The sequence below is a fragment of the Hemitrygon akajei genome, chromosome 3 (assembly GCF_048418815.1).
Source record: "Hemitrygon akajei chromosome 3, sHemAka1.3, whole genome shotgun sequence".
In the NCBI taxonomy this organism is placed as follows: domain Eukaryota; kingdom Metazoa; phylum Chordata; class Chondrichthyes; order Myliobatiformes; family Dasyatidae; genus Hemitrygon; species Hemitrygon akajei.
Genome location: NC_133126.1, coordinates 182,155,613 through 182,177,161, shown reverse-complemented (window position 1 = coordinate 182,177,161; position 21,549 = coordinate 182,155,613). Strand labels below are relative to the sequence as shown.

General features: G+C 41.2%; 1 protein-coding gene across 8 annotated transcripts in view; it reads left to right on the top strand.

Annotated features, from left to right (window-relative positions):
• The window catches only part of plod2 (procollagen-lysine, 2-oxoglutarate 5-dioxygenase 2), a 186,016-nt gene that overhangs the window by 98,787 nt on the left and 65,680 nt on the right, over positions 1–21,549 (top strand). For all 8 annotated transcript variants that reach the window (XM_073041541.1, XM_073041539.1, XM_073041543.1 and 5 more), the window contains exons 5-8: positions 8,187–8,299; positions 8,465–8,528; positions 10,801–10,898; positions 12,094–12,195. In XM_073041541.1, coding sequence (XP_072897642.1) covers positions 8,187–8,299; positions 8,465–8,528; positions 10,801–10,898; positions 12,094–12,195 — 377 coding nt within the window. The remainder of the gene's footprint in view (positions 1–8,186; positions 8,300–8,464; positions 8,529–10,800; positions 10,899–12,093; positions 12,196–21,549) is intronic.

The following is a 21,549-nucleotide window of genomic DNA, read 5'->3' as shown; positions in this document are numbered from 1 at the left end:
GTTCGCTGATGACACGGCCATAGTGGGGTGTGTTAGGAATGGACAGGAGGAGGAGTATAGGAAACTGATACAGGACTTTGTGATATGGTGCAACTCAAACTACCTGCGTCTCAATATCACCAAGACCAAGGAGATGGTGGTGGACTTTAGGAGATCTAGGCCTCATATGGAGCCAGTGATCATTAATGGAGAATGTGTGGAGCAGGTTAAGACCTACAAGTATCTGGGAGTACAGTTAGACGAGAAGCTAGACTGGACTGCCAACACAGATGCCTTGTGCAGGAAGGCACAGAGTCGACTGTACTTCCTAAGAAGGTTGGCGTCATTCAATGTCTGTAGTGAGATGCTGAAGATGTTCTATAGGTCAGTTGTGGAGAGCGCCCTCTTCTTTGTGGTGGCGTGTTGGGGAGGAAGCATTAAGAAGAGGGACGCCTCACGTCTTAATAAGCTGGTAAGGAAGGCGGGCTCTGTCGTGGGCAAAGTACTGGAGAGTTTAACATCGGTAGCTGAGCGAAGGGCGCTGAGTAGGCTACGGTCAATTATGGATAACTCTGAACATCCTCTACATCACACCATCCAGAGACAGAGAAGCAGTTTCAGCGACAGGTTACTAGCGATGCAATGCTCCTCAGACAGGATGAAGAGGTCAATACTCCCCAATGCCATTAGGCTTTACAATTCTACCGCCAGGACTTAAGAACTTTTTAAAAACTATTATTAATGCTTTTTGATATAGTGATTTAGATGCATATCATATTTTTTACTGAGTTAAGTAAAAAAGTTGAATTTCCCCATGGGGATGAATAAAGTATCTATCTATCTATCTACAGGCTGTAATTGCAGTGATGGTAGTTCAGAAGAAGTCTGTTTGGATGTTTTGAATGCGGCCCACAAAGTATTGCTGTGTATCACCCCTGCTAGTGCTTTGTGTTGCCCTCCTAACGTATTCTCCTTTTGCTGTAGCAGTTGTTGCCATTGTGGTCACAGCACTGAGTCCGTGGGTTAATATTCCTGTACACTGCAGTAAACTACAAAAGGAAGATCCTTTGCTTCTCAGCCTGCCTTATAAGTGCAGGTATTTAACACATTTGTGAATGGCCCACTAATTCTGTGAATCTCAGAAGTTGAGTTAACTGGAGTAGTATTATTGTTATCAGCAGTTTTAATCAATCCAAAACAAAATTACCCAGCTGGGACTTTTAACCATAAAGCAAAGGAACAGAATTAGACCATTTGTCTCCATTGAGTCTGTCCCACCATTCCATCATGGCTGATCCATCATTCCTCTCAACCCCTGTTCCTGCCTGCTCTCTGTAACCTTTGACACCTTGAATAATCACAAACCTATTAACCTCCACATTAAATAGACCCAGTGGTTTGGCCTGCACAGCTGTCTGCAGCAATGAATTCCACAGATTCACCACCTTCTGGCTAAAGATTTTTTTCTCATCTCTGTTTTAAATGGATGTCTCTCTTCCGAGGCTGCTTTCTGGACCTAGACTTCCCCATTATAGAAAACATCCTTTCCACATACACTTTATCCACATCTTCCAATATTTGACAGGTTTCAGTGAGATCGACACCTCCACCCCCTCATTCTTCTAAGCTTCAGTGAGTACAGGCCCAGAGCCATCAAATGCTTCTCATACTTTAACCCTTTCATTCCAGGGATCATTCTCCAATGCCAGCATATCTTTTCTCAGATAAGAGGCCCAAAATTCAGTTCAGAGTGCATTCATTATTAATGTATGTATTCATTATACAACCTTAAGATTTGTTTTCTAACAGGCAGCCACAAAACAAAGAAACTCAAAGCAAACTTTATTTATTTATTCGTTTGTTCATTCATTCATTCATTCATTCATGATATTCCAAGTGTGTTCTGAATGTTACCTCTGATGCCTGCAAAGCATAGGTGATGAGAAGCCCTGTTGTCAAGGGCTCTCTGTTATTTCACCCACAGACCATTACAAAGGTCTTATTAGTTTAAAAAGAATTCATTGAGTGAGGAGTAGTTGAAGAACCAATGAAAAGTTGGCTCATTATTTCCCTGTCTGATGTGGATCAACATTAATTCTCAGCATTAAAATGGAGAATGTAAACAACAGTAAAGGCTGCTAGCCATGATGATCAGTTTTGTTGGGTTTGGTGTCCCTGAAATTTTGTGACTTTGAATGACATATGTAAAGGATGTATGGAATTTTGCAAGGATATAAATAGCAGGTTGTGGGTTGTTATGTGTGTAAAATAGTTGTTTACCCTAAACTGAAGTCACAGATTAGCTCAGTTGGTAGCAATCTTCCACTTTAGTCTGAAATTTGGGAGGGCTTCCTGCTTCACACTTGCATAAATAAGGGAGGCAAGCAGGCATCTAAGTAGCACAACATCAAACCTAAAGGTATGTTTTTAATTGCTGTGTCTCATGTCTTTATCTCAAGAAGACACAGTAATTGTAACAGAAATCGTAGGCACCATAACAAGTATTGGAAGCAATATACATGTACTTCAGTTAATCTGGTACTCATTTTAAATTAGATCAGTCCTCAAGCCTTCAGACATTGTTGAAATGCCAGTCAAGTTTCCTAGAAAATCAGCTCATAGTTCTACTCTTTAATCTCTGGTGGCAATCGAGTGAATAGCTGAACGCCTGTTAGGGTTTTAAATGTCACTTCCAGAAGTTCATTGCTCAAAACAAAAAAAAGAGCAGCACTTCAAAGCTCATCTGAACATCAACTCCTCCCTCTTTTCTAGATGTCTGGGCATAAAATATATACTTTCCCTAGCTTATAGATAGGAGGTGAAATGCAAATGTATTGTTTTTTTAAAGTGAAGTGACATTTTGGTCTTAACAGGGACTTGGCAATTTGCCAGCCTGACACCGGCATTTAAAGGGTTAAATTATGAAATGATTGGTTATGAAATTTGAGGGATCTTCCACCAAAGAGTTATGCCCTAATGCTGCTCCATAATTGTCTCTCGATGTTAAAACCTTATTCGTGTTATGTAAAATAAGTGTCCGAAGCTTCACCACATTGAAAAATGCAGCCTACAACTTTTATAATGATTAATTCTCTGGCCTTTCTTTTGGCAAGGTTGGCACCTATTTCCCATAAATTTATCAGTCTCTGGACTGGCCCCCTCCTTGAAGTCCATTTGCAGTGGTTTTGAATCAGCTGAGTGCATCGCTGCTTGGTTACGTAACAGAGCAATGATGAGTGAGCTGTGTTACCCTGGGACTGTGGTCGCACAGGGGCCAGATGGTAGTCTAACTTCCAGTAAGAGCAGTTAATAAATCAGCTGGGTTTTTTCAGCAGTTATTGGGTCAATTTTACTGTCAACTGCTTTATATTTCCATTTTTCAACTGAACTATCATGCCATGGTGAGATTTATTTTCCAATACTTTGAATTATTATAACCACTAAGCTACAAAATATTTGATATCTTTCTCTTCTTTGTTGTTTTCTGCTGCCATCTGCCCAGCATAAATGTGCCTAACGGATTATTTCATCATCACCCCAAATAGTTTGAATTGAAGGAACTTGGAGACCATTTGATAATTGTTAGTCTCTTCACAGTTCAAAGCTAATTTATTATCAAAGTGTGTATATGTCAGCATATGCTACTACCCTGAGATTAATTTTCTTTCAGGCATTCACAGTAGAACAAAGAAATCCAATAGAATCAATGAGAAGCTACACACAAAGACTGACTAACAACTGGTGTGCAAAGGAAAACAAACTGCCTACATAGTTTTTTGGATGGATGCTTGTAATTTTTTTTACCAGCTCTGATTTTAAACTTTTTCCTTTTTCCACTGGACTTTCTGCTCCTGAGTGAGTTTGTGGTTTGATAATTTGACATGTGAGAGAACCTTGTTGTTATCAGAATCCCTCCATGGCCAATACAGTATAAAGTGGGTCTTGCATTTGTGTAGTGTTACCCAAGAGTATACATACGTGAGAGACTTTTAATTTTATAGACTTAATTTTAAATAATGAGAAAGGAAATAAAGAAGACCGTTAACTGTGGTTGATACAATACTGAAGTCACTAGCACCACACAAGATACTATGAGTTTTTCTTGGAATGATATTTCACAGTCACAAGTCAGGGCTCAGAACACTAGCAAGGCTCTAAAGAAGTCTGCCTTCAGTTTTCAGACATTTCTGTTGCCTTGCTGATGTAAGCAGTATTCTTCTTCCCCAGAAGTTATAGTTCGAGCCTTCTACTCTACTCTGTGTGATGGGCCCTCATTATATTTAATAACCGTCACTTGCCTGCTTGTTTTGATTAACTGGGACTGGGTTTGTTTGACCTGGAATTTATTAATATTGCATTTGTGTCATCTTGATCGAAATTTTCCGACCATAAATTTTGTAAAGTTATTTCTAATGCTGAAAGCCAGTAGCCATGAATTCCGACTTGGATGCTAACAATTTGCTGCTGTAAATATGATAAGAGTTCAACAAAACCAGTACACTGTCTGCAACAGTAATGCTGATCATTCCAATATGTCTTCACTGCCAGCTGTTTGTGTTCCAAGGCAAGTAGCAAAAGCTTAACATAAACGTTTTAATTAGTACATTGAATGTATCACTTCCTTTGTTCCAGATGTTGGCAGGTCACCAATATAATGGTTGGCAGTCCTTATTTGGGAGTATTTTAGTTTGACTACCTGTGGTCAATTCTGAATGTGATTAGTATGATGAATTAATGCACAAAAGATGCTTATCACAAAGCCAAGTGAGCTCCTAGCTGAGTACGATTGATGTGTGTCCAAGTGCAGTTGGCTGAGATCAGTGCACAGTAAAAAAAAAATAAATCTGTCTGTAAACATTTACATTTAGGAACATTTAAGTTCAGTGCAATACAATGCAATGCAATCTACTACAAATAGTCTCCAGCCACCAAGCCAGCAAGCTGCAGCCCGTTAAAGAAACTGTAGACTCTGGGTTGTCATGGTTCCACAAGTGGAGGCAGGATACTGATGGCATTGTGCGAGGCAGCATCACCTTTCATATCTAGAAAATTAGATTTCATCCAAATTTAGTGGGGTGACTTTGTTGCAATGTTTAGGACTAATGCCCAATCAAAATATTGAGACAACTAGGAAATAATTACCTTTTTGAAGCACTTCAAAGTAAAGTTATTATCAAAATATGTGTATATCACCATTTACCACCCTGAGATTGTGGGCATGCAAAGAAATACAATAGAATTAATGGAGAAACTGCACCCTAACAAAGACTGGCAACCAACCAATGTAAAAAGAAGACCAACTGTGCAAATACAAAAATAACCATTGAGAACATGAGTTACAGAGTCCTTGAAAATGAATCAATTAAGTTGTGGAATCAGTACAATGTTGACATAAGTGAAATTATCCATGCTGGTTCAGGAGTTTGATGGTTGAAGGATTATAACTGTTCTGGAACCTGGTGGTATGGGATCTAAGGCTCCTGGACCGCCTTCCCAATGGGAGTAATGAGAGGAAATTATGGTCTGGATGGTGGGGGCTCCTTGATGATGTGGAGATCTATACCAAATGCCACCTGTAAAATTCGTGACTAAAGCAACAGCAGCATCTTTTGATAAAGAAAGGTAGATTTTGGAGCAACTTGCAATAAGGATCGAATAGATAAATGGTTCTTTGTATTGTGCAGGAGAAGCAGTAGAGAACGGTTAATGACACTTTATATACGTAACGTTACCTTATTAACACACGAGTTTGCAGCTGCCATGTTTTTATCATTAAAAGTCATGGGAAGCGAGTCAGAACTTTAAAGTGTTCTCTCTTTCCATAACAGGCACAGTATGATAGGAAAACATTGCAGAAGGAGCACACGTCTTTGGTAAAATGCTCAAAGCCTACCTGCCATCACCGTAGTTTGGGTTCTCTTTTGCAGGTGGCCTTGTGCTTCTATGAAGCAAGGACTTGTAGACTGGGTAGAGATTGCAGCAATACTCCTCCACACGATTGTAAAAGTTTGCAAAAAAAACACTGAAGAACGTAACAGACGTGCACGACATTAGAAGTCCAGAGAGACAGATGCAAGTAACTTCACGTTAATATCCCAGTCCAGGCCCTTGAATTTACATCTCATTGCCGACTAATTGTGGGCTTTATGACCTGTTCTACCAGGAGTTAATATCAAAGGCTGGAGGTTGCATATTAGTGCTGTAGTCTCGTATTGGTAAGGCTGGGAGGCCTGTCGCCTTGTTGGCAATGTTCTCAAATGCAGTGAACCATTGACTGCACTGAGGTGTGAGCACAAAAAGTTGCTGATCCATTTTCATGACAGGAAGTTAACTCTAAAATCAAATGCTGCATGCCACGTTGCAAGAGTCTTTTAAGCCCAGGGAATTTATGCAAAGTACACATCTGCAGCAGCATCTCACAGTAAAGCAGAGTGAATTCTACAGCAGTGAGACAAGGAGAGAATAGATAAATAATGCACATTGATTCTGTGCATGGTGCATGCGAAGTAGTAAAGAGCAGTTATTGACAAATAAAATACATAAATTCAATCAAGTCATTTACAGCTCTGCAGGTTTGCCAGTGGAGAGTATTTTCTAATTGTCATGATTGTGGTTCAGTGTAATGTTACGTACCCCGTAACTGGGTCACTTACCAGCAAAGATAGAGAGGTCCGTTGAAGTCTGATGGTACTATTTTTAACAGTATTTATTGATAAAAATACACAAAAATAATATCAATGCAAACATACAGATAATATACGTCGTCAATACTAAATCTAAAAGCGCGGGTATAATAATAATCAATAAGAAATAGCTCTATCGTTGTCTAGGGGATAATGTATTGTCCGATGGAAATATAAAAGTCACTTTGGTTCATTCAAGACAGATGTTTAAAACTTGCCAGCTTTTCCTTTTTATGATGTCGATCCTTCGAGAGTTCTGTTTTTTGTAGTCGGTCCTTTTAGCTAAGCCGTTCCATGGACGCCCGCCAATTCCTAGGCCAAGGAAAAGGACGCACGCGAGCCCCACCGGCTGTCGCTATTAAACACTGTCACGAGATTTCTAGCGTTTCTCCTGGTGCGTCTCAAGGGGCTGTTCCCCAGACCCTCTTTTATCCTGACTCATAGGGTCTCAGATGTCAATCAGGGTGGAGGGTTGCCTCCCCTCAACCAGCCCACTTTTGGTCATTCCCTGAGGGCTTCAAATAAATAGCACAGTACTCAATACATAATTCCGTCTCCAAGAGACAATGGCAGTTTCCTGTAGCTTTGTATCGCTGAGGGGCCAGGACATTCCAAACGTCTCTCATTTCCTGGGTCTCCTGACCTGAATTAATAGCGATCTTGCGATTCTCAAAAAGGAGGGGGCTACTTTGGGACCCTTCGGCCCCTCAGAGTTGGGCACAGGCGTAACAGTAAGCAGTAATGAAATTAAGACCATGAGATGTAGGAGCAGAATTAGGCCATTTAGCCCATCAAGTCTACTCTGCCATTACATCATGGCTGATCCATTTTCCCTCTCAGCCCTAATCTCCTGCCTTCTCCCCATTTCCCTTGACTAAGCAAGACTCTATCAACATCTGTCTTAAATACACCCAATGACTTGGCCTCTGCAGGTGCCTGTGGCAACAAATTTCACAGTTTCACCACTCTCTAAAGAAATTCCTCCTTATCTCTATTCTAAAAGGACACCCCTCTATTCTGAGGCTGTGTCCTCTGGGCTTAGACTCTCCCACCGTAGGAAACATCCTCTCCACATCCACTCTATCAAGGCCTTTCACCATTTGGTAGGTTTCTATGAAGTCACCCCTCATTCTTCAGAATTCCAGTGAGTAGAGGCCTAAAGCCATCAAACGCTCTTTATACGACAAGCCTTTCAATCCTGAAATTATTCTCATGAACCTCCTCTGGACCGTCCCCAATGTCAGCACATCTTTTCTTAGATAAGGGACCCGAAACTGCTCGCAATACTCCCAAGTGAAGCTTCACCAGAGCTTAACCACATACACTGATTTTAACCACACTGTTACTGAATATTCGGTATTATTGAAGACAATATTGTATTGGTATAGTGCTTTTATCAGCCAAAGCACCCTCAAAACAGAAAAAAACTCATTTATTACAATAACTGTCAAAGGAATCTTTTAATTTTATGACAGGTTTTTTTTGCGCGATAACATTGTGTTACAATCCATGTTTGTTTTTCAGGGATTATTGGATATGCTTCTTCAATTAATAGCATTGTAGAGAAATGGCAGCTACATGATAATGATGATGATCAACTGTTCTACACCAAAATTTACATTGATCCTGTAAAGCGAGTAAGTAAATTAGAAAGAGTTGAAATGTGATGTTGAGGTTGCAAAAAGTTTAAATACTTAATAATCTGCAATTACTTTAATGCTACACACACACACACACACTGAGAAGCAGTTATAATGATTTGTCTTGGTTTCGAATTAATTTTCTTCTCTATGTTCTTCTAGCAATCCATCAACATAACTTTGGATCACAAAAGCAAAATCTTCCAAAACTTAAACGGAGCTGTAGGTAAGCTCTGACCTTCTGCAGGCAGAGTGTACGTGCAAATTTGTAAGCTGCTAGTTTTAATATGTCAGGCAATATTATCAATTTCCCCTCCCAGTTTCTGTTTCTTCCATCAATCCTAGATTTCGCTATCTCGTTAGTTAGAGAACATTTACTAAAGTGAAATGATGCTTTAGAAAAGGGCAATATTTGTATTGTAAGAATTTGTGAATTGATCTTCATAATTTAATAGAGGTCTGTGCCAATTTCTCCAAGGTTTCTTGTACTAAATCTAGACTCTGTTTCTACTCCAAACTAATTTTAACTGTGTCTCTTCAACTTACCCCTTACTCTCCTCTTTCTGATAAAGGGAGAGGAAGTCACATCTCCCCAGGGTTGTTTAATGGTGATCTTAATGCATACTTGCTATTTCAGTAAGTTTTGAATAATCAGCACAGAACTATCAAGAAGTCTCTGGGCTGAAAATGCTGGTTTGCCTGGGAGAAAGACTGGAAATGCCTGGATGATAGCGAAGATTTTTGCAAAGTTAATAATGTTGTAAATATTTTATGGAGATATGTTGTATTATATCCAGTTGAAAAGTGAACAATCATAACACTGAGGTAATCTGCTCACCAGTTTGAAAGAATGCCTCTGTGTGAATAATAAAACCCGATAAGTTTTCTGTCAGTGACCCGCCTTGCAAAATTTTCTCTGCTCATCTGCTTGTGTTTTCACTTAAGAGTTTTCAGACCTGCCAATCCTGGAGTCTTTGCCAGATTATAGAGAATGTTTTTTGGCCATTCTTCCTGCGGCATTTGGAGGGTGTTTCTGTTACTGCAACAGTAAATTACATATGACAAAATTTAACATAAATGATGCAGAGCTAATGAATCACAATGCATAGTAGTTCAAGTTAAAAAAAACAGATAAGGAAAGAACTTCACTATCAATTGAAAAATTGTAGTTCCCATTATTAACCCCCTTGCTACCAAAGTAAATTTGTAAATTTAAGCAATTCTTGCCGCCTTGCAAATTCTTTCTTGCTGCCATTGGTGGAGTTAGTAAAGGACAGTTTCATCTTGGGCTTCAGGCATTTTATTAAGATTTAACCGTTGTATAAGGAAGGTATTTAGTGCAATAGCTATACTAGGCGGTTAGTCCAAAAGCCTGAGGGCCATTATCTAGAATGCAATGCCAAAAGGCATTAGTAGATTGCCAATCAAAGGCAATCAAAAGGAAATCCACACACTCCCAAAAAAGGAAAAGAATTGAGCAACACAGAAATCAACACTGTATGATGGGCCAAATGGCCTTGTCTGGTGTCATGTGTTTCCATAATGATGATCCAGAGAAAAACAACGGTGGAATGTTCCTTTTTCTGTTGTTACCTTGTTCCATTTGCTTTTCCGGCCTTTTGACCATCGCGCCAGCTTTCCCTGTGTAATGAGTGGTAGGCGTCGATTTTTGTCCGCAAGTCAGAAAGTACGCAAAATCACTTGATTCAGTAGCCGTACATCTACAGTTTTGTAATGAGTGGTGTTGATGAGGGTCAACTGAAATGAACACTTATTGATTGTCTTCCTCAGCCTAGTTACAACGGTACAGATCAGAATGACTCACACTCAGTGACTCATTTCTGTGGGCTTGAGGTATCAATGGATGGTACATTGACTGCTTGTTCATTTCTAAATTAACTCTCAAGTGACCTCACCTAATGAAACTAGAAGCCAGTGTTATTAAGAGACAATGCTGACTGATTACTGTAGGGAGGCTACATGAAAGCAGGCTTTCTTCTGATCAATTCTCATTTGAACTTGGCAATATTTATGGGAGCTCATTCATATGTACAGGGTGACCATAAGATTTGGGGCAGCATGGTAATGTACGTTATTGAGCACAACGCCTTACAGTACAGGCGACCTGGGTTCAATTCCCGCAGCTTCCTGTAAGGAGTTTGTACATTCTCCCTGTGACCGCGTGGGTTTCCTCCATGAGCTCCAGTTTCTGGTCAAAAGACGTACCAGTTGGTAGGTTAATTGGTCATTATAAATTGCCATGTGATTAGGCTAGGATTAGATTGGGGAATTGTTAGACGGCGTGGCTCAAAAGGCCAGAAGGACCTATTCTGTGCTGTGTCTCAATGAATGCATCAATAAATCAATAAGATGGGCCTTCATAACCCAGAGGGTCTCTGCTACGTCCACTTGCATATACATATGGTGATAATATATATCATGTGCACTAAAGCTGGAGATCATATGACAGAATATTCCTTTTTTGTCTTCCTTTGCAGATGAAGTAGAGTTGCAGTTCGAACCAACCAGGGTCAGAACCAAGAACATGATATTTAACACATTGCCTGTACTAATCCACGGCAATCGGCAAACCAAAGTAAGAGACCTTCTCTTTTGGATGTGCTAATTGGAGTGGTTAACCTGTGTGTTGTTTACTGCTGTAGAGAGTTTACACAAGCTGCTTCCCAAGCGTGCAAGAAAGGATGACCAATCTGTGTCTGACATTGCCCATGGTATTCGGATTCTACAGAGTGATGGGCAAATATTGAGATGAATCCATTGTCTGCTTTTGTGTTCATTTATTTCTTTTTTTGTTGTCATGAGCATAAGCCATGAAGGAGCCCTCACCATTGGAGAGTAGTGAATGTAGACTTGAACCTTGGCACTTTTAGAGTGCACTTCCCTTCTTTGTTTTAGCATTCCAGAAAAATACTGTCTTCTGAAATCCATTTTGCCATCTAGTGATCTGAAGGTCGCTAGTTCGATATTTGGCTGAGGCTGTGTGTGTGTCCTTGAGCAAGGCACTTAACCACACATTGCCCTGCCAAGCTGTAAGGGTCCTAATGCTCTTCCCTTGGACAACATCGGTGGTGTGGAGAGGGGAAACTTGCAGCTTGGGCAACTGCTGGTCTTCCATACAACCCTGCCCAGGCTTACACCCTGGAAACTTTCCAAGGCTCAAATCCATGGTCTCATGAGACTAATGGAAGCCTACACACACACACACACACACACACATAATTGTTTAAAATTTATTTCATCAGGAACTATGGAACTGCTCTTTTTATTTCAGTAATTTTACTTTCTCCCCTCCATTTTTACTTTGAAGGTATATTGCCTCTCTCCATAATTGGTGGAAGCTGTGAGTGCCCTCAGCAATGTTGGTTATGCCAGGCAGTAATTTCAACAGGTTGGCCAGTGTGATGGGTCAGTGAAATGTCCAGTTGACAGCCAACAATTGCTGAGAGAAATCAGAAAGTCTTGCCCACTGCTTTGTCCGTCGAGACCACCTGTTTAGATGTTAACAGATGAAAGTAGTACAGTCAGCAATGGAAGTGCTGCAGAAAGAAAATGCACGAACTTACCAGGAAAAAAAAACTGTCAAAAATGGGATGAATGGATTTTTACTTAACATTAAGTACAAAATAAAAAGTTAATGCATAAAGTGAAATTTTAAAGATTCCAGTGCCAGAGCTCTCATTGGCATTGATTGAGTTTGTATTTTATTTTCTTTTGTCTTGCTGTAATACATTAACGTGACTTTTCAATGTCTTTGTGTGTGCCTTCTCTAGCACTTGCTGAATTATATGGGTAACTATGTACCTGATGCTTGGACTTCTGAAACTGGCTGTACAGTTTGTGACATCGATTTGTTGGACTTGTCATCCCTGGATGTGAGTGCTTGGTTTTGATTAGTTTTATATTTTTCACATTTAACATTTTCCTTAGTTTGTTATCTACAAAGCAAAGTTCTGCAAAGTGTACATTTACCAAACAATTTGCAAAAGTTACTTAAAGGATTATATCTTGTTGGGGATTTTTCAATCATGATCACAGTAAGAGTAGATGATGGTAATGGCATGGTGTGGCACAAATCAGCAGACTTAATCCACAAACTGGGCTTAGGAAAAGTCATACCGATTTTCAGGGAAGTGTTTACATGGTATAGGTAAAAACATTGTGTCTGAGTTCAAACATATTTCTTTCTGTAATGGGAACAAACACAGCCGTGAAGCCCTCCAGTGGTCAGCGTCAACCATGGATGCTGCATCTCAGCTGTCTACGTGATACGCAAGCCAGGGCAGTACAATATGGCGAACAAGCTGATGATGGCTCTCCACACAGCCGATGAGCCCAAGAAAACAGCGGTGACCGATACAGTTTGGTACCAGAAGCGTCGCAGGAGTTGCCAGTCAGCGTAGGGACTTGGGAAGCCGTAGGGACTTCAGCTCCAGATTTTTCCTCAGGGTTTACTCCCAGAGCATTCCTCTTGAGTGGAGGCTTGAGATCAGAGTTTTCCATCTCCTGGATGAACTGTCAGCCCTGACTAAGGAGTCCCATCAGCCCAAAGTGACAGATTTTAGCGTGCCAGTAACCCGCCTTTGCCCCTTCTCCTGTCAGTAGAAATGGTTCTATTGGGCTTAGTAGCTAAGCCACAGGTGAAGGCCAGGAGCTGGATTTGATTGTCAGAGTCTATTTGAAATGCATGCCATTGGAAGCATTTAATAGATAGTGTGAGCTTAACTCCACTACCACCCTCAGCGAAAACTACCCTTAGGAATCTACAAACACAGCACAACATGAATCCATATTACACAATTATTATGCCAGATTGCTTAAGTGCACTGGAAAATATCAGATGTCGGTTTGCTCTGATAGTGACATTTAATCTTGCTTGACTTTGCACAAGTTGGATATGATTGTTAAATGCGCACAGCAAAATGAACCATTTAAAAACTGCCCAGAGGCTGTCCTTTTCCTGAAGCTGGAAGAGGGGTTAGACCATTTAGCCTTCTGATAAACTATCCTAACTTTGATTGTACCCACCTTTATTCTTAAGCTAATTTCAGCTCCTGCTTGTTTCCTCTTTTAGTTGAGAAGCCAGAATGAGAGTTGAACCTATGTATCATCTGCATGCAGTGTGTTTATAATATATATCCTGTGGTGGCGCACAGAGGTTGCGTCGTATTTATGTTACTGCATTATTGCAGGCCATTAGATCGGAGCAGTTTGAGAACCTGTATGCAGTGTCTTCTTTAAAGTGGACTTAAAATTAATCTTGCCTTTATAAACTAAGCATGAAGCTGCCAGGTTATCGTTAATAAGAATATCAGTTATCCATACACTTTAAGCAGTGGAATCTGGTCTGACTGGGGCAATGCAATTATTGTTTGATTGCTCAGTGAAGTAGCCTAGAAAGGCACTTAGACTAACTTGGACGGCTCTTATAGGCCACTTTGTCCAAGCTATAGTGCATGAAATCTCATTGGCTCTCCACTTGGCCTTGGATCACCTGGACAACAGCAATACCTATGTCAGGCTGCTGTTAACTGATTACAGCTCAGTGTTAGCTATGTGGCTAACTGTGCGGCTAGGCACAGCTCAAACACCATCTATGAATTTGCCAATGACATAATCATTATTGGCAGAATTTCAGATGGTGACAAGGTGGTGTACAGGTTTAATGGTGTTACAACAGCAACTTTGCACTCAGTGTCAGTAAGACCAAGGAACTGATTATGGACTTCAGGAATGGGAAGCTGATGGACACGTTTGTCATCATCTAGGGATCAGCAGTGGAAAGGCTGAGCAGTTTCATGTCCGAGTGTCAGCATCTACCCTGGGCCCAAGATATCGATCCAATTACAAGGAAGACACGATAGCAACTATATTTCATTGGGAGTTTGAGGAGATCTGGGTATGTCAGCAAAAACTCGCAAATTTCTGCAGATGTACTGTGGACAGCATTCTTAATGGTTGCATTACTGTCAGGTATGGAGGAGCAACTGCAGAGGATTGAAAAAAGCTGCAGAAAATTGCAAACTTAGCCAATTCCATCATGAGCATTAGCCTCCCCAGCATTGGGGACATCTTCAAAAGACAGTGCCTCAAAATCATAATTAAGGACCCCCATCACCCAGAGCATACCCTCTTCTCATTGCCACTATCAAGGAGGAGGTGTGGGAGCCTGAAGACACACACTCAACATTTTGGAAACCGCATCTTCCCCACCCCCATCAGATTTCTAAATGGACAACAAACCCATGTACACTACCTCACTATTGTTTCCTTTTTTCACTCTCTTTTTGAATTAGTTAGTTTTAGTTTTTGTTCTTGCGTCTTACAACGTACTGCTGCCACAAAATTTCACGACATATGCCAGTGATATTAAACCTGATTCTATACGTACCGGCTGCCACAATAAGCTGAAAGGTGATCCGACCTGTAATCTACTGCCATGCTCCAGACACATCTGTGATATTAGAGGTCAGCCACATCAAGTCTGTCCTGCGGTCATCTCCAGCCAGATACCAGGCTATGAGTACTCATGCACAGGACCCTGAGGCGATAGGCCAAGCTGTTTACCCTGGCAGTGTTGAAAGATCTGTTCCTGGCTATTCTAGACACTGCTACGTGCTCTCTGTGTGAATCATCCTCCAAAAGATTGATGTGTATGCTCTAGTGAACGCAGAGTAGCTGTCTCGCTTGCCTGTGGTAATAAGTGTCCATTTTCCTGCACAGAGACACGACCATGGACAGGAGTGTCAAACTGATTAGAGGATTCTAGTCAGAGTGATAACTTAAACAGATGGACAACTGTTGCACTTATTGAAGATCAGTTGTCCCTCTCAGTGCATCACAGGGATGGATCACAGTGGTTCCTCAGAACATTGTCCTAAACTAAACCATCTTCATCTGCTTCAGCATGGTAGCATCATGGCACAATGCTGTACAATACCAGTAACCCACATTCAATTCCCACCTCTGTCTATAAGGAGTTTGTACATTTCTTCCATGACCCCATGGGTTTCCTCCAGGTGCTCTGGTTTCCTCCCACAGTTCAAAAGCGAACAGGTTGGTAGGTTAATTGATGATTGTAAATTGTCCCATGATTAGGCCAGCGTTAAATCGGGAATTGTTGGGTGGCGCGCCTCAATGGGCTGGAAGGGCTTATTCTGTGTTATACCTCAATAAATAAATAAATCAAATACTTCCTTCCAATCATAATGCCAGATGTAGAGATATTCTGTAGTTGCATGCAATACAATTCCTCAGCAAGTGAAGCAGCCCACCCCTACGTGTTTCAAGACCTAGATAGTATTTAAGTGTAGGCAAATAATGGCAAATAGCATTTATGACAATACTATCTAGTTGATATTCATCTTTTGGGTAACTTGCAGTGGAAAATACAGAAATAACTTAGAAACATAAAAACTTTAAAAACATAAATCAGAAAAAGTGGGTTTGAGGTAGGCTGTTATTTTGGTCTGAGTACTACTTATAAAAGGATCATTTTGCGGATATAATTGCTCTTAAGTCTGTGTGGTGAGTGTTCAGCCAAATCTATCCATTAGACGTTTATAGTTATTCTCAAGGGATTGTTCTAAATGTTACCAGATACCTACTGAATATGGGAGAAGTAGAAAAACAGGTGATAGGCTTGTCATGTTGTTGAAGTCATCTATAAAACATGTTTAAGAACATAATGTCTTTTGCCCAAGATAGGAAAAAAAATACAAATGCTAATGGAACCGCCATATGTTATGGTCTCTTTGACAGTTAAGTTTTAAGCCTGAAATAAAAGCATGATCTATTTAAAGTGTACAATGTTGTAGATGTACATACAATGGTTTGCTGACGTGCGCACATACAAAGTTTAAATTGATGAACACTATCCCAGCTTTTGTCCGACTTCCATATAATGGGCAGCACAGTTGAGGAGCAGTTAGCGCATTGCTTTACAACCCCTGCCGTAGGATTGGACCTTGATTCCTGCCGCTGTCTGTGAGGGGTTTGTTTGCCCATCCCGTGACTGTGTGCATTTCCCCCAGGTGCTCCAGTTTCCTCTCACATTCCAAAGTCGTATGCTTAGGTTTAGTTAGTTGTGGGCATGCTATCATGGCACCATACTTTAGCGGGCTACCCCCATCACAATCCTTGCACTATTGGCAGATGGAATTCAACCCAGATTTTGGTTCATTTTGGTAGGTCAAATTTGAAGACGGAATATATATTAATAACAAGACTCTTGGCAGTGTGGGGGATCAGAGAGATCATGGGGTCTCTCAAAGCTGATGTGCAGGTTGACAATGTTGTTAAGAAGGCGCATGGTGTGTTGGCATTCATCAACCATGGGACTGAGTTCCAGAGCTGAGAGGTAATGTTACAGCTATAGAAGGCCTTGGTCAGACCCCACTTGGAGTAATGTGTTCAGTTCTGGTCAACTCACTGCAGGAAGGATGTGGATACTATCGAAAGAGTACAGAGGAGATTTAAAAGTGTGTTGCCTGGATTGGAGATTATGCCTTACAAGAATAGGTTGAGTGAACTTGGCTTTTTCACCTTGGAGCGACGGAGGATGAGAGGTGACCTGATAGAAGTGTATAAGATGATGAGAGGCATTGATCGTGTGGATAGTCAGAGGCTTTTTCCCCAGGGCTGAACTGGCTAACACAAGAAGGTATAGTTTTAAGGTGCTTGGAAGTAGGTACAGAGGGGATGCCAGGGGTAAGTTTTTCACACGGAGAGTGGGAGGTGCGTGGAATGTATGACCAGCAACTGCGGAGGAAGCACATTCTATAGGGTATTTTATGAGCCTCTTAGGTAGGTACATGGAGCTCAGAAAAATAGAGGGCTATGCGGTAAGGTAATTCAAGGCATTTTCTAAAGTAGGTTACACCATTGTGGGCTGAAGGACTTGTATATTTCTGTATATGTACTGTAGATTTCTATATTCTAAACACCTCTGACTCACAACCCACTGACCAAATGCAGCTGTAAATTTCTATTGTAGAGGTTAATTGGAAGTAACCATCTGTTGCTCCGCTCTCACTCTTCCTGCCTGCATAACTACAACTTGTGCTGTTTACTTGGCTTCCTTTTGCACAGTTAGAATAGAAACACCAGTTGGAATGTATTAAATGGAAGTTGACTCACAATATTGACATCGAAGGTTGGGTGCATTCCTTTCTGCCTGTGAATGAGAACAGAGAAAAGACTTAATGGAAATGCATTAGCCATTTTTTTCCTCTTAGGGAACACCTCCAACTTCATTTTTTCTCTACATAAAGCCCACACAGGCTGTGAGCAATAGCAGCTGAGAGAGTCCAGACTTTGAGAGTTCTTGGCTCTATACCAGTTAGGGTCCTGTCTTTATATTCTGTAATCGTGCAGCAAGAAGAAAAGAGGTTGAACTGATCCTGTTTCTGAAAGAAGAGATGTGCCTCCCTCCTGCAGCTCTGCAAATCAGGCACATGTTAGTTACTGTTGCAATGTAGGGAATTTGAGTAGCTAATTTGTACATGGCAAGATCCAATGGATAGATGAGATGGCAGAGTTGAATGAGAGGGCTTCCTGTGTCAAATGGTACCGTGGGGTATTTGAAACCAATCCAATGGATCTTCCTTAAAAGTTACTTCTTAGAGTGTAGCAGCCCCTCAATGGGGAAGTGAAACTGGATATGAGCATGTGCACTAAGCAAGATTGTTTGAAGCTTAGGCGTGGAATAATAAATGAATTCCAGGTTCCCAATTATGCTGTGGTCATCTAACTAGTATGTGAAGTTGTTGTCTAGCCTTGAAGCTGGCATCCTCTACACCCAAAGACACAGCAAGGGTGACTCCCCTGCAAGTGATTGTTATTAATTTGAGAGCATTGGGATGTTTTTTTCTTTGTCCTTGAGTAGCATGATGAGCAGAGTATTGATGCTGATCACTGCTTTGAAAGAGCTGTCAGGTGGATCCAGGTGAGAGACCCATGGAGGAAGGGTGTTCGGACCAGCATTAGAAGTGGGAGGTGATCGTCGAAAGTTACAAAGGGCTGAAAGTGGAGCCTGATGTATATGGTATACATTGATAATAAATATATTTTGAACTTTAAACCAGTAGAAGAGTGTATGGGTGATGGGCAGAGGGTTTGGGACGGTGGGTAAGAGACTTTGTGATGAGTACCAGGTGGTTCGGGGGAATAGAGAAAAGGAACAGAGAGGAGACATACAAATCTCCTCTGTGGAGAGAGTTAGGAGCACTAGGTTTCCAGGAGTGCACAAAATGGACAATCTCACTTGGTCCCTCAACACCACCTCTTTGATTAAGGAAGCACAGCTGCATCTCCACTTTCTGAGGAGATTCAGGTGAGTGAGGCGATTTTTACAGGGGCATCACTAAGAGTGTACTGACCACTGCATCACTGTCTGGTACAAGAACCTTAAGGCATTTGAATGCAAGTCCCCACAAAGGATTGTGAGGACTGCTGAGAAGATCATTGGGATCTCTCTTCCACCCATCAGAGATACTTATCAGGAGCTCTGTGTACATAGGGCCTTAGTAATTTCAGTGATCTTCCCATCCATCCAACAATCTCCTTCATCCCCAACCATCAGGCAGGAGGTACCACAACTTGAGGATAAGAATTGTTAGGATGGAAAAACAGATTCTTCGCCCAGGCCACAAGACTACTAAATTCTGTGAGAACCACTTCTCATCGCATATGAAATGTCAGTAGCGTTATACTGTTTATTTTTTAACTTGTATATGCATCTTATTATTTGTTAGTTTATTTGTATTCATATTACTTTATGTATTATGTGTGAGAGTTATATGTACTGTGTTTTAGGTCTGGAGGAACGTTGTCTCATTTGGCGATATGCATGACTATAAACTTGGGTTTGGACTGCAGGAGCTGGAGAATTATTTTAATTGGCTGTTACCCTTTACATTTATTTATAGTTTTCATACTTTGCAAGTCTGCAATGTGAATTGAATTGGAGTTTGAGCTGGCAGTTTGCTTATAACAAGTTGATCTAATGACAGAATTAGGAAGCAGGAGCTAATCATATTGCAAGATGTAAATTTGATTATTTATTTAGAGATACAGCACGGTTACAGGCCTTCTTGGTCCTGCCTAATTACACCCATGTGACCAACTAACTTCCTAATCCAGAGGTCTTTGGAATGCGGGAGGAAAACCGAACCCACGTGATCACAGGAAGAACGTACAAACCCCTTACAGGCAAAGGCAGAAATTGAACCTGTGTCACTGCAGTGTGGTAGCACTTTGCTGACCGCTGTGCTACTGTGCTGCCCTGGTTCATTATCGTCAAATGTATCAAGGTGCAATGTAAAACTAGCCTTGAATGCCATCCATACATAGAAACATAGAAAACCTACAGCACAATACAGGCCCTTCGGGCCACAAAGCTGTGCCGAGTATGTACTTACTTTAGAAATTACCTAGGGTTACCCATAGCCCTCTGATTTTCTAAGCTCCATAATTCAAGACTCCATACAGATCAATTTATTACCAAAATAAAATAAAAGTGTTCACCAATATCTTTAATCTCTTACACTGAGGTGTGCATCTGCCTTAAGCAAAATTCAATTGTACTGGTGCCTAAGGAGAACATGGTAACCTGCCTCAATGACTGTGGTCCAGTAGCACTTACATCCATTGTGAGGAAGTGTTTTGAGAAGTTGGTGATGAAACGTATCAACTCCTGCCTGAGAAACGACTTGGATCTGCTCCAATTTGCCTACTAGCAGCAGATACCATTTCACTGGCTCTTCACTCAATCCTGGGACATCCGGACAGCAGAGATGCATACATCAGAATACTCTTTATCAACTACAGCTTGACATTCAATGCTATCATCCCTTCAATACCAATCAATAAGTTTCAAGTTCTTGGCTTTAGTACCTCCCTGTGCAATTGGACCGTTGATTTCCTCACTTGGAGACCCCAGTCAGTTTGGATCTGCAACATTACCTCCACGATCACCATCAGCGTAGCTGTACCACAAGGCTGTGAGCTAAGCCCCCTGCTCTTCATGCTTTTTACTTACGACTGTGAGGCTAAGCACAGATGCAATGCCATATTTAAGCTTGCTGACAACACCACTGTCACTGGCTGAATCGAAGGTGGTGACAAATCAGCATAGAAGGGAGATTGAGAATGTGATTGAGTGGTGCCACACCAGCAATTTCTCACTCAATGTTAGCAAGACCAAGGAGCTGATTATTGACTGCAGGAGGAAACATTGGGGATCAGAGGTGCAGAGGATCAGCAACCTTAAAATTCCCCTGTGTTGTCATTTCAGAGGATCTGTCCTGGGCGCAGCGCATAAATGCAATTTCAAAGAAAGCACTTAAGCACCTCCACTCCCTTAGAGGTTTGCGAAGGTGCGGCATGGCATCTAAACTTTGACAAAATTCTATAGATGTGTGGTGGAGAGTATATTAACTGGTTGCTTCACAGCCTGGTATGAAAACACCAAATGCCCTTGAATGAAAAATTCTACAGAAAGTAGTGGATATGGCCCAGTCCATTATGGGTAAAACCCTCCCCGACATTGAGCACATCTATATGGAATGCTGTCACAGGAAAGCAGCATCCATCATCAAGGACCCCCACTTCCCAGACAATGCTCTCTTCTCACTGCAGCCATCAGGAAGAAGGTACAAGAGCCTCAGGACTCATGGCTCTAGGTTCATTAGCAGTTATTACTCCTTAATCACATCAGGCTTTTGAACCAGAGGAATAACTTCACTCACCCGAACACGGAAATGTTCCCACAGCCTATGGACTCAATTTCAAGGACTGTTCATCTCATGCTCTTGATGCTTATTAATTTTTTTAATTTTGTATCTGTACATTTTGTTGTCCGTTGCACATTGGTGGCTTGCCTATTCTGTTGGGTGGGGTCTTTCACTGATTCTATTGTGATTCTTGGATTTGTACAAAGAAACACAGTACAGCCATGAACGCCTGCAAGAAAACAAATCTCAAGGTAGTATATATGGTGACATACAAGTACATTGATAATAAATTTTCTTTGAACTTTGAACAATATCAGGATATTATTCATTTAATTCATTTATTGAGTTACAGCGCTGCGTTGTCCATTCCGGGCCTTCGTGCTGTGCTGCCCAGCAACCCCCGATTTAACCCTAGTCTAATTATGGGACAATTTATAATGAGCAACCGCTAGGCCTTTGAGCTGTGGGAGGGAAATAGAGCACTCAGAGAAATCG